At 47.6% G+C, this 13,079-nt stretch overlaps 1 protein-coding gene across 1 annotated transcript in view; it reads right to left on the bottom strand.

Moving 5' to 3' along the window:
- The window catches only part of LOC103610423 (inactive serine/threonine-protein kinase VRK3-like), a gene marked incomplete at its 5' end in the record, with an annotated part of 38,257 nt that overhangs the window by 18,028 nt on the left and 7,150 nt on the right, over positions 1 to 13,079 (bottom strand). Inside the window, 6 exons of the mRNA XM_008594595.1 lie at positions 1,449 to 1,581; positions 4,036 to 4,128; positions 5,664 to 5,769; positions 6,033 to 6,117; positions 8,271 to 8,337; positions 10,937 to 11,001. Coding sequence (XP_008592817.1) covers positions 1,449 to 1,581; positions 4,036 to 4,128; positions 5,664 to 5,769; positions 6,033 to 6,117; positions 8,271 to 8,337; positions 10,937 to 11,001 — 549 coding nt within the window. The remainder of the gene's footprint in view (positions 1 to 1,448; positions 1,582 to 4,035; positions 4,129 to 5,663; positions 5,770 to 6,032; positions 6,118 to 8,270; positions 8,338 to 10,936; positions 11,002 to 13,079) is intronic.

The raw sequence follows: 13,079 nt of genomic DNA, 5'->3' as shown, positions 1-13,079 counted from the left end.
GGGGATCTTAACCCTTGACTTGGTGTTGTCAGCACCATGCTCTCCCAATTGAGCTAACTGGTCATCCCTATATAGGGATCCAAACCCGTGGCCTTGGTGTTATTAGCATCACTCTCCCAAGTGAGCCACACACCAGCCCCGTTCAGTCACTTTTTATTCACCTACTCTCATTCCCAATTACTCTCACTCATTCAACCATCCCATCACCCCCACTTTTGCTGGCTCACTCCCTCGTCTGCTCTTCTTTCACTCATGTGCTCGTTCAACAAATCCTCAGTGTTGTGTGCCAGGCCCCATCTCACATTCTGAAAACTCAGACCAGAGTTTGGTTCGGTCCCAATCCTTGACAGTCTAGTGGTGGAATTACCTAAGCTACAAAGGACACAGAACAGGGCCCAGGGGAGCCCAGAAGATGGGTACTGAACTCAGCCTCAGTGGGGCAGGATGAAGGAGACTATGAGGTTTTATTTTCCTTATGCTTCCTAAATCACATAATTTAGACAACTCTTTTTTTTTTTCCTTTTTGTCTTTTTTACTGACCGGTACGGGATCGCAACCCTCGGTCTTGCGCCTGTACCGGGGACCGGCAACGGGATCGCAACCCTCGGTGTTGCGCCCGCACCACGCTCAGCCAGTGAGCGGGAACTGGTCACCACATGGGATCCGAACCCTCGGCGGGAGCGTGGCCACGCTCTCAAGCGGCACACTCTCCAGTGCGCCACCGGACCGGCCCACACAACTCTTCGTGTAAGCATTCAACAAACCCTGACTGTGCCATCCTTTGCCACCTGATGCTGGCTGACTGTGTCGACCTTCTGCCACCTGACGCTGAAGGCAGAGGCACCATCCTTGCTCTGGGGGAACTCAGTCTGGTGGGAGGACACAGGCAGGCACATGGATATAAAGGGATATGAGAACAAAAGGCTCAAGGAATCTGCTCTGGGTCCTCTTCCTACTCTGTACACTTTCCCTGGATAATCTCATCCTCTCCCAGGGCTTCAGCTAATAACTCCTGAGACACTCCAGGGGTCTGGGTCCCTGCCCAGACTTTGCTCTCACACTCCAGATCTGGATAGCCAGGTGCCTCCTCAACAGCCCCCTCCTGGATGACTCTTAGGCAACTCTCATCTTCCAAGTCTACACCAGATCCTGAATCTCAACTTCTGAAACTCAGGGCTTCCTGGTGTCCAGTTAGCTGTTGTTCTTAGTGCTAAATCCCACGTTCCTCCACTTCCAGTGCCAGCCTACTGTTGTCCTTGGTGCTGAACCGCTGCCTCACAGCCCTTTATGTGTCTGGGACACTGTCATTGGTTCTGAACCCCTATCAGGGCATCCTTAGTGCCTCTCCTTGGTCTGACCATCTGCTGCCCGTGGCTGTGAACTTCTCGAGCTGCCCTTGTAAGAGAAGTGTGTCTCCATGGTCCTGAGCCCCTCTTCTGGCCTCTTACCACATCCCTTGTGTAGGTCCATGCTAATGAACTCGAGGTCTCCCTCATGTGGGCTCCTGCTGCCTTCCATGTAGGCCACATGTCTGCCACTTGGGCAATAGCGGAAGGTGAAGCCATAGCCCACCAGGGTCACCTGTGGACATGGGGAGAAGCCATACAGATTGGAGGTTAGGAGTGCAGACTCTGGAGTTGGAGATTTCAATCACGGGTGCAAATTGAAACAACCCATCCATGACAGATGACTTCTTTAACTTATAAAACTACGCCATGCACATAGTAAAAATGCCAAACAGTATGGGAAGGTGTGAAGTGAAAAGAACCCAAACCAACCATCCAAATTTCATCCATGTACTCATTCAACGAATCCTCCCCAGTCCCCAAAACCCACTGTCCACAAGTAACCCCTAGTGAGAGTTTCTTATACATTGTTCCAAATTGTTTTCTTTAAATAACCAGGTAAATAAATGTGGATAGGGAGAAGGCTCTTGTTTTCCACAGAGGAGGTATTACACTGTACCTCCTTTTGGGCACTCAGCTTTTTGCGCTTTAATATTAGTTCAGGACATTAACTCTGGAGCCAGATGGCCTGGGATCAAATAACAGCTCAGCCCTTTGCTGGCTGTACAACCTTGGGCAAGTTATTTTATTTTATTTTATTATTTTTTAAAAGATGACCGGTAAGGGGTTCTTAACCCTTGACTTGGTGTTGTCAGCACCACGCTCACCCAGTGAGCAAACTGGCCATCCCTATATGGGATCCGCACCCATGGCCTTGGTGTTATCAGCACCACACTCTCCCGAGTGAGCCACAGCCCTTGGGCAAGTTGTGAAACTTCTCTGTGCTTTGATTTTTCTATTTGTAAAATGATGATAATAATAGTTCCCACCTCAAAGGGTTATTTTGAGGCTTCACTGAGTTTAAATCAAAAAGTAAAGGCCTTATCTGGCAGATACACATTTTTTTAATGGCTGCATCTTATCTATCATATGTACTTTTTTTTTTTGGCGGCTGGCCGGCACTTATCTACCATATAAATAGTGGACAACTGTTGGTTTTGTTTGTGTGAGGGCTATAAACTCCCTCACTCCGTTCCTCTGGTCACAGTTTGCGATGGTCAGTTTTATGTGGCAACTTGACTGGGCCACAGGGTGCCCACATTTAGCCAAACATTATTCTGAGTGTGTCTATGAGGGTGTTTCTGAATGAGAGTAACATTTGAACTGGTAGATTCAGTAAAGCAGATTGCTCTTCCTAATGTGGTGGGCTCCATCCAATCAATTGAAGATGTGAATAGAACACAAAAGCTCAGGAAGAGGGAACTCCTCCTGCCTGAATGCTTAAGCTGGACATTGGTTTTCTCTTGCCTTTGGACTTGAACTAGAACTTTAGCTCTTCTTGGGTCTTGGGCCTGCTTGTCTTTGGACTGGAACCATACCATCAGCTCTCTTGGGTCTCCAGCTTGCCAACTGAAGATCTTGGGGCTGCTCAGTCTCCATAATCACATAGCCAATCATTGTAATAAATCTCTTTATACAAACGCACGCACACACACACACAACTTGTTGGTTCTGTTTCTCTGAAGAACCCTGACTAATACATGGTTCTGAGATTTTCCTCTGGATTGACTCTCCCCATCTCTCAGTCCATGGAATTCAGGTGAAACTCACCTGATCTGTTTCTGCTGAAGTTGCTAAGCTTTGGGGACTTAAGCCAATTTTGTCACCATGATATAAGAGTCTGCCTGACAATGAGCAGTGCAGAAGCAAGAAGAGCCCAGAGATGGAAAAGGCAGCTTCCCAATGACAGGGCTTGAGTTCCTAGATGCAGCCATGCCTGAAGCCAATAAAGGCCCCAATTTTTCCATTCCATGGACTAATAAATTGCACACTCTCCTCCCCACCCCCCTTTTTTTTGCCTAAGCCATGTCAAGTTGGGTTTCTGTCATTTGCAACTGAAAGAGTGATTAGAATTTACATTGAAATACTATTTAATCAGTATCCTACTGTGACTATATATTTAAGGCATTTCCCATTTTACTATTACAGTCAGTGTTGTCAGGAACATCTTGCACATATACTTTTGAATATCTTACAAATATATGGATAGAATACATTCCTAAAGAGGAACTGATGGATCAAAAACAGATACACTTTAAATTGTGATTTTTATCTCTAAATTACCTTCCAAAAAGGTTGCCCAATTCATATTTCCAACAGTGTATGAAGCATTCCTATTTCCTTATATCCTTACCAGCAACAGATACTACCGTTCTTAATTTTATCCATCCAAAGGTTGAAAACAGTATCTTGTTTTAATTTGCATTTCTGTGATTATTATGGAGGTTGAACATGTTTTCATATATTTAATTAACCTGTGGATCTCTTTTTCTATGAACTGCTTTTCCTATCCATTGCCCATTTTTCTACTAAGTTGCTTATATATTCTTTTTTATTCAAAGGAGCTCTTTATATATGACCGATAGCAATCCTTCATCTGCAATAAGCATTGTGAAATAAATGGAGGTTTGGGGACAGATGAGAACCTGAGCCCAGAAACCTCCCAGAGTGGGGAGGATCTGGCTCTTACCTGGCTCAGATCCTCTGGATTCACAAAGACATTCTCAGCTGTCACATTTCCATGAACGTACTCATTTTCATGGAGGAACTCCAGGGCATCCAGCTGGGGGAAGAGGAAAGCAAGCATCTTCACAAGTAGCATGACTAACATAAAGAGGCTCTGATGCAGAGCTGGGTGACAGCACCCCCACTGTTAGGCCTGGGGTTGTCTGGTACTTAACTAAGGTGTTAAACCTGATTAATTCTGGGTGCAGCATTAGAAAGTCCACTGTGACAGCACACCTAAGCACGTCTCTAATTGTGCTTTTAAAAAATTCATCAGTAAAGCTTTCCATCTACCTCCAACTCCTAGTTGACTGCAAACTCCTGAAGGGAAGAAGAGGGTCACTTAATGCCCCTCTCCAAAAATAACCCAGTGCCCATGTACAACAGAGTTCTTACTTCTAGAGAGCAGAAATAAATTTAGTTAAGCAACTTTTACCTTCATATCCAGCTCCAACTTTTATAATGAGCTCCAGATTCTTACACTGAACTGCCTAGTGATAGCTACATCCTAATCATGTCCTCAAGACCCTCTCTGACCCCAGGGCTTAACTGTCTACCAAGTTCTGCTTGTTTTACTTCTACAGACTTTCCGTCCCCATAGCCTGAGATCCTCCTCAGGCCACATCTTCTCTCACATGGACCTTCACTTGGCCTCTAGTCTATCCCCACAAGGCCCCTGAGGGTCTTTCTGTACCCAGAGCTGATCCTGCCTCTCCCCTCCTCCCAAATTCTCCGTGGTTTGCCAGCACCCTCAGGACAGAGTCCCAGTTCCTCAGGCTGGTGTTGGAAGCCCTGCGTGATCTGGTCACTGCTGACTTCTCCACACCAACTTCATCTCTTACCCTCCCTCCCTGCCCCCACATCATACTGCAGACACTCTGAGCACTAAGACCTTTGAGACTCACCTAATATGTCATCCCCTTGGTACTTCCATCCTTCCAAAAATTTAAATTGGGTGCTCTCATTCTCCATCAGAGCAGGGGGACATTTCTATTCAGAGCACTTGTGACAATTTGTGCAACTGTTTAATTTAACAGCACCCTCTCCCACTAGCCTGTGAGCTCTAGACATAAAAACCACATCTGTGCTGCTCCCTTCTCCAGCCCTGGCCCCTGGGACAGTGTCTGGCACCCAGCAGGTACATGATAAATATTTAATGAGAGGATGGATGAATGAACAAATGCCTTGTGCTCTCTCTCCCATATAAGCCTTTGCCCAAGCTGTATCCTTGGCCTGGAATATTCTCTTCTCACATATGCCCACTCCTATTCCATCAGCACCTTGCTATTTACCACTCTCTCTGCTGGTCTTGGCTTAGAAACAACCTCCACCAGGAAACCAATTTAGCCCCTTGATTTGGGGCTGGGGCTCCTTCCTCCAACGTTCCTGGCCCCCTGCAGGCACCCCGTGGCAATGCTTATCATCCCAGTTGTAACGGCCTATTTTTCATCTGTCTGCCTGTGCCAGTTGGTGTGCTAGCCCCAAATGTCCACCAGAGAGAGGTGGGGGCTAGATGTGTTAATAAACGGCTGAAAAACCAAGAGAAGATGTGCCATGTCTCCCGTAGGAGCTGAGCGACTCCAAGGTATGTACCAGTCTGTATGCCACCTGGAACACGGCCTTCTCTGACATCACATGCTTCGGGTTGTCATCCAGGGCTGAATGAAGGCTCCTCCCCAGGCTGGGGAACACCAAAAACCTGGAAGACATGGGCATCCTGGAAGGTGGGAGATGAATAGGGGAGGGGAGGAATGCAGGCTGCCAAGGATGGACTGCAGCCGGCAGGGGTGCCAGGTCCTGGCCCAGGTGAGATTAAGGATTCTGACTGGCTGGGGCACCAGCCTAGCTCAAAAATAACGGAAGGAACGAAGCAACTAACTGGCTGATAGTTCCAGGGTCCCAGCCATGCCTGGGAACATGACAGGAAGAGAAAGAAAGGGGCGAGTGAGGTGGGCTGCTCACCTGTATTTGTCCTGGTGAACACCAAAACCGACACAGGTGGGGATGGCCAGTAGGGGGGTTGAGTACAGCTTCTTCCACTTGCTCACTGCGGTAGACAGGGTCTTGAGGTTAGAGCCCACCTGGTCCCAGGTGCACGGGAACAACAGTTCATTCTCAGACCAGAAGTAGAGGGCATCCGCACCCAGACCAGACCCCGAGTCTCCTTACTGGAGATGACACCTTTGTGTGTGTGTGGTGGTAGTGGCGGTGGGGGAGGACAGAGAGAGGGGGTGGTGACAAGGTAGGTGTGGGTGACCCATGGATGTCTGTAATCCATGTCTGCTGGTGACACATGGTGAACATGGGTTATGTCTGAGGAAGTATATACAAACCTGGAGGGAGTGGAAGGGATAAGAATTTCTGAATTCACATATGTGGCTAATAGGATTAATAAATGTCTAAACTGGCCATAATGTCACTAGAATTTGACTCTATCTTCCAGAATCTCAGTGGGGTGGAACAGAACCAGTGGTGTCCGATACAAGTTTAGAGGCTAGCTGTCCAGGGAAGAACAGTCCTGATGGGTAGCGTCTGCCAATGTCTGTGGTGTAAACTCCTCCCACCATGGCCAATTTCAAGCTTCTAGTATGACATGACTGAACATGCAGTTGGGGAGAGACGCATAGTGGCATGCCATTATGCAGTATTTTCACCACACAGATACGACATATATAAATGACAATAAGAGTACAGAGAACAGAAAATGTGGAAAAAATAATTAGAAAACGACGAATTTTTGAGTGTTTATTCCCTGTGTTTTGAATATAATTTATTTGATTATAAGTTTATGTAATTTCATTTTTAATAATGACTGTATATAACAGCCAGCTTGCAGTATTCCTGAAAATCTAATACTTGACTCTCAAGAGCTGGTCTGAGCCAGCCCAGTACACATTGTCTGAGGGGTGACAGGAGTCAGGTTGGGAGTACAGATGGGATGCAAATCTGGGCCTTTAATCCCTACGCTTCTCACACCTACAAGAAGCTAGTTGCTGCGACCAAGCTGGTACCCCTAACTGTCTCATCCTGGCCACTTCCCTATGGAATACCTTGCAGAGGCTTGGCAGCCCGCTGGAAGAAGTTCTGCTCATTGAACAAGCGTCCATCCTTAGCATCCTGGTGGGTGACACAAGGGGCAAAAGTCTGTCATAAGGAACTCTCTTAGACAAGGGCCCCAATCACTATTGAACATTTACCACCCCATGCTAATGCTAGCAATGACCAGGTTTCTCATCAAGTCCCCCACATGAGATCCCAATTCCCTGGGTTGCTGCACGTGAACACATCGGAGACTGTGAGCTATCTTCCAGTACTCAGGTTCCTTTTCTTTCTTTTACAATAGCACCCATGAATTTTCCTTAGATATGTGGCCTTCAGCTAAAAACTACATTTCCCAGCCTCCTTTGCAGTGAGGAAAGAGCACATGACCAAGTTCTGGCCAACAGGGATGTCAGCAGAAGTATGAGCAACTTCTAGGTTATGCCCTTAAAAGGCTGGGACTGGCTCTCCCTTTCTTGGTCTCCAGTTCCAGTTGGCTGGAATACAGATGTGATGGTGGGAGCTAGAGAAGCCATTTCAACCCACTGATGGAGGTTNTCAGTGGGGTGGAACAGAACCAGTGGTGTCCGATACAAGTTTAGAGGCTAGCTGTCCAGGGAAGAACAGTCCTGATGGGTAGCGTCTGCCAATGTCTGTGGTGTAAACTCCTCCCACCATGGCCAATTTCAAGCTTCTAGTATGACATGACTGAACATGCAGTTGGGGAGAGACGCATAGTGGCATGCCATTATGCAGTATTTTCACCATACAGATACGACATATATAAATGACAATAAGAGTACAGAGAACAGAAAATGTGGAAAAAATAATTAGAAAACGACGAATTTTTGAGTGTTTATTCCCTGTGTTTTGAATATAATTTATTTGATTATAAGTTTATGTAATTTCATTTTTAATAATGACTGTATATAACAGCCAGCTTGCAGTATTCCTGAAAATCTAATACTTGACTCTCAAGAGCTGGTCTGAGCCAGCCCAGTACACATTGTCTGAGGGGTGACAGGAGTCAGGTTGGGAGTACAGATGGGATGCAAATCTGGGCCTTTAATCCCTACGCTTCTCACACCTACAAGAAGCTAGTTGCTGCGACCAAGCTGGTACCCCTAACTGTCTCATCCTGGCCACTTCCCTATGGAATACCTTGCAGAGGCTTGGCAGCCCGCTGGAAGAAGTTCTGCTCATTGAACAAGCGTCCATCCTTAGCATCCTGGTGGGTGACACAAGGGGCAAAAGTCTGTCATAAGGAACTCTCTTAGACAAGGGCCCCAATCACTATTGAACATTTACCACCCCATGCTAATGCTAGCAATGACCAGGTTTCTCATCAAGTCCCCCACATGAGATCCCAATTCCCTGGGTTGCTGCACGTGAACACATCGGAGACTGTGAGCTATCTTTCAGTACTCAGGTTCCTTTTCTTTCTTTTACAATAGCACCCATGAATTTTCCTTAGATATGTGGCCTTCAGCTAAAAGCTACATTTCCCAGCCTCCTTTGCAGTGAGGAAAGAGCACATGACCAAGTTCTGGCCAACAGGGATGTCAGCAGAAGTATGAGCAACTTCTAGGTTATGCCCTTAAAAGGCTGGGACTGGCTCTCCCTTTCTTGGTCTCCAGTTCCAGTTGGCTGGAATACAGATGTGATGGTGGGAGCTAGAGAAGCCATTTCAACCCACTGATGGAGGTTATGAGTTGAAGCAACAAGAGAAAAGGAAACTGGGCCCCTTGTTTATGTAACCCCATATCAGCCCTGGACCACTGTCCTAGACTTTTAAGTGAAAAAGTCATAAAATATGACCTTGCTTAAGCCATTTTAATATTGATTTTTTTTTTTNCCTCTATCATGTGCTGAGTATTATTCTGGGCATTGGGGACAAAGTAGTGAACAAAGCAACAGGTATACTGGGTGTCCCTGGACCAATGACTGAGCCTCCATTTCCTCATCTGTTAAATGGGAAAGAACATGGCAGCTATCCCATAGTCTTGCTGAAAGAATTCAACCACACAGTGCTCTTGAAACTCTAGGGTCTGTCACATAACAGGCTCTCAATAAGCAGGTGTCATTAATCATTAGTGAGCCTGGCTCCCTGCCCCAGCCCATCCTCCTCTTGTCCTTCTGTCCTTCCCTCCTTGCTTCCTTATGTCCTCCCCATGATGTAGGTGAAGCACATAGCAAGCATTTGGTAAATCAGAGCTGCTGTTGGCACAGTGCTTAGGCCCTGATCAATCAGTAATACCTGGTATATTTATTCCTTTGCCCAACTCCCCTACTGGGGGAGCTCCTTGAGGGCAGAAATAGGGTCTGACACATCTTTGCAGATGTCCCTAGCACCCAGTTAATTCACAGGAAGCTGCAGGAAGTTTGGTGAATGAATGAATAAGCAAATGAATGAACACTACAGGGCATTAAGCACCTGCCCTTTCAAATACATCAGAACAGAACTGCCTTCCCCATTAGATGGGGAGGCTCTCCTAAAGATCCTTCTCTGGTCAGCCCCATGCCCTGTACCCCTCCCTTGGAGCACATCCCTCTCCTCGATGGGACTGTGATGTAGTGTCTCTCCTGCCAGACTGGAAGCTCCTCCAGGGTTGGTTCTCGGTCTGACTCATATCCCAGAATCAACCAGCTCTGAGCCTCAGGAAATGTTGATTGGATTGAACAGATGAACAGAGGCTTCATTTCTGTCTCCCAAGTGAGGAAGGTAATAATAACAGTAACAGGAGCAGCACAGACTGATGGGGTGCTTAGTGTGCCAGGCACCATCTGAACAGTGTAGAAAAGAGCTAAATGGGGAACACAGTAGCTACTCCATAGGCTTGTTGAGAGGATTCAACAAAACAGTGATTGTGAAACTTTAGCCCAGGGCTGGGCACACAACAGGCTCTAAAGCAAGTGCCACCTGTCATTAGTGAGCCTGGCTCCCAGAGTTGCCCATGCTCTAAACTACTCATACGGTTTCCATCTAGGCTGAGAGAGGGCACCTGATCCAGCTGTCCCCAGTTTAATGGGATGCGATACAATCCGGATAAATGAAAAGAAGAAAATAAGTCATTCATAATCCCAGCACCCAGGGATGACGACGAAGCTATGAACCACAATGACATTTTTTTTTTTTTTTTAAAGTCAAGGGGATCTTAACCCTTGACTTGGTGTTGTCAGCACCATGCTCACCCAGTGAGCTAACTGGCCATCCCTATATGGGATCCGAACCTGTGGCCTTGGTGTTATCAGCACCGCACTCTCCCGAGTGAGCCACAGGGCCGGCCCTAGCTGCTCTCCTTTCTCTGTTTGGTCTTTCCTTTTGGCCATCCGAGTATATGTTTCCTGCTGAGCCTAGTGCTAAGCACCTGATATGATTTCATTGAATCTTCAGTGCAGAGACCCCTTCTGATTGGATCTCTACTGAACCCCAACACGCAGTGACACACAGTAGGTGTTCAGTAAGTACCTGCTACCAGGAAGGCAGTAATGGGCAGGTGGGCCACGTGAGGAGGGTGTTATTGGCTCCATTTAACACATGAGGAAACAGAGCTCTGAGAGGGGATGCACTTGCCTAGATTACACAGCCCAGAAGTGTCAGAGTTGGACTCAGGGAGATCTGAGTGCAGTTTTCAAACAGCCCCATGTGATGAAGAACCGGGAGCTGTCCTAACTAAGGTCCCATTGCTCCTTGCAGGCCATGGGGACCCTGGCCCCAGAACGAGCTTTCCCAGCTTACAGAGGGACTCAGAAGTTGATGGTGCACTTGTCAAAGTCCTAGGCCCTACCCTTCGAGCTGCCCCCGCACCGTCCTTGAAGCCACTCACCAGTTTGAGTGAGAATCTTTGTTTCTGGGGACCTGACTTGCAGGGGAGGACAGAGGCTGGCTCAGCTGTGAAGGAACAAAACAAGTGAGGTTATAACCTGCAGGGTAGGTCAGCGTCATCATCCTCAAACTTCCCAGCAATGACAAGTGGTTCCAGTTCCCTGGTTTCCATAGGTCAAGAGCATTCTTGGCTCTCAAGGCCTGCTCCTTCCTATTCTCAAATAGGTTCTTTCTTCTCTTTCGCTCTCTGCCAGTATCTAGCTGTGTGGTAAAGGATTAACACAGCAGGCCTAAGACTGCTCTCCTTGAAATGTCTAGGAATCTTGATTTCATAATGGTTCCTAGCATTCCCTAAATGAGGAGAGGTGCTCACTGGGCCTAAACTGTTTGTGCAAACAATGTGGTTTACACTGAACACCTGCTTTCCTTCTGGGAGTGTGGGATTTGGGTACACGTTACAAAGTAGGGGCCATGTGACCAGCCCCCAACAAAAACCCTGGGTACGGAGGCACTGATGAACTTCCCTGGTGGACAACAATTCCTATGGGTTGTCACAACTTGTACCTGGGGGAATTAAGTGCATCCTGTGCAGAGTGGCCTCATCCAAGGACACATCTTGGGGCAACCTGGATCCAACAACTGATCGAGGATGATATAAAGGCCTAGCTACCCTGGCCCAACATGGAACCATGCTAAAGATAGACCTTTTGCTCTGGAGCCTGCAGGGTTGGCTGCATCATGGAGGCTATCACAGGGCTGCATCATGACTCTGCCCCACCCTCTGCCTCACCAGCTTCCTTCCCTTACCCTTCACGGAACTGATTCCTGGGGCAGCTCCTCATCAACACCCTGTATGCCTGTCCCACCACAGAGGCTGCCTCCTGGGCACCAGTGCTGAATAGTCACAGACCCACAATGTCTCCAGCCCTGTGCTAAGTGTGGCCTTTACACACACCACTCCACTTCACAGATGAGAAGACCTGAGAGCTGACACCTACAGAGGCAAGCAATGCCAGGCTGACCTGGGTTCAAGTCCCAGCTCCTCCATCAAATCTCTGTATGATTTTGAGTGAGGTGCTAAACATCTCTGGGTCTCCATTTCCATGTCTATAAAATAGGAGTAATGAAACCAACCCTGAGATTGGTTGCAAGGATTCAACAGGCTAGTAGGCGTAATAGCACTAGCTAAATGGGTAGCAAGAGTGTGCTGCATTCTTTATGTGTGCCAGTCAACCCACTCACAGACCCAGAGCCTGGCATAGGGCCTGTCACACCAGGGTTGCTCAACACATGGCATCTTTTAAAAATATACACCAGGGTCCCCTAGCCAGTAAGTAGCAGAGCTGACTCGGCCCAGGTCTAGCTCATCTCAAAGCCCATGAACTGAACCATCATCATTGTCCACCCTTCACTCTCATCATTCCCCACCCTTCACTCTCATCATTCCCACTCTCCCTTAATCACCGAGGATGGTATCATCTAAAACTCTGAGCTAAAGGACAGGGAGGTGACAAGTCACCTAGAAGCTATTCCTGCCCTCAAGAAGCTCCAGCTGGAGCAGGGCAGGAACCCAGCTCCACACATTCAAGGCCAAGGGTACACTGAGCCCTGCCAAAGAGAGGGAAATGCGAGCAGGGCACAGATCTTGGGGAAAGAGAGATCCTTTCCAGCTGTAGGGATCGTGGAAGGGCGTCCTGGAGCTGGCTGTGACATCGTGGTCAAGCATCCACACCTCTTGGGGACTCAGGCATAATAATAGTACCTGTCTTACAGTTACTGTGTGGTTGGAGGACAACATGTACATGCTGGCACTTGGAAGCAGGCAGAAAAAGCTGGTGATTTAAACGTGATTTTCTTGCACTGCTTTGCAGATTATAAAGAGCTTTTCTCTTCCACTTTTTTAACCGGCTTTCCCACCAACAGCCCCAGGAGGTAGCTGGACAATTGCCATTGTAGATGGAGCCAAGGGAGGCAGACAGGGCAAGGGGCCTGGCCTCAGGCCTTAGCAGAGCCAGTCCGTAAGCCTAGAGCTCCAGACTCTGCCATCTAGGGTGACCTCTGCTTGACACAAACCTAATATATAGAAAATCCTTACATGCACCAAATGGAGACAAGGGTGTGAGAGGTAGGCAGGTGGAAGCCTC

Source organism: Galeopterus variegatus, unplaced genomic scaffold (assembly GCF_000696425.1).
Source record: "Galeopterus variegatus unplaced genomic scaffold, G_variegatus-3.0.2 Scaffold11120, whole genome shotgun sequence".
Classification (NCBI taxonomy): domain Eukaryota; kingdom Metazoa; phylum Chordata; class Mammalia; order Dermoptera; family Cynocephalidae; genus Galeopterus; species Galeopterus variegatus.
Note: the sequence above shows the minus strand (reverse complement) of the source record. Positions and strands in the feature narration are given on the sequence as shown.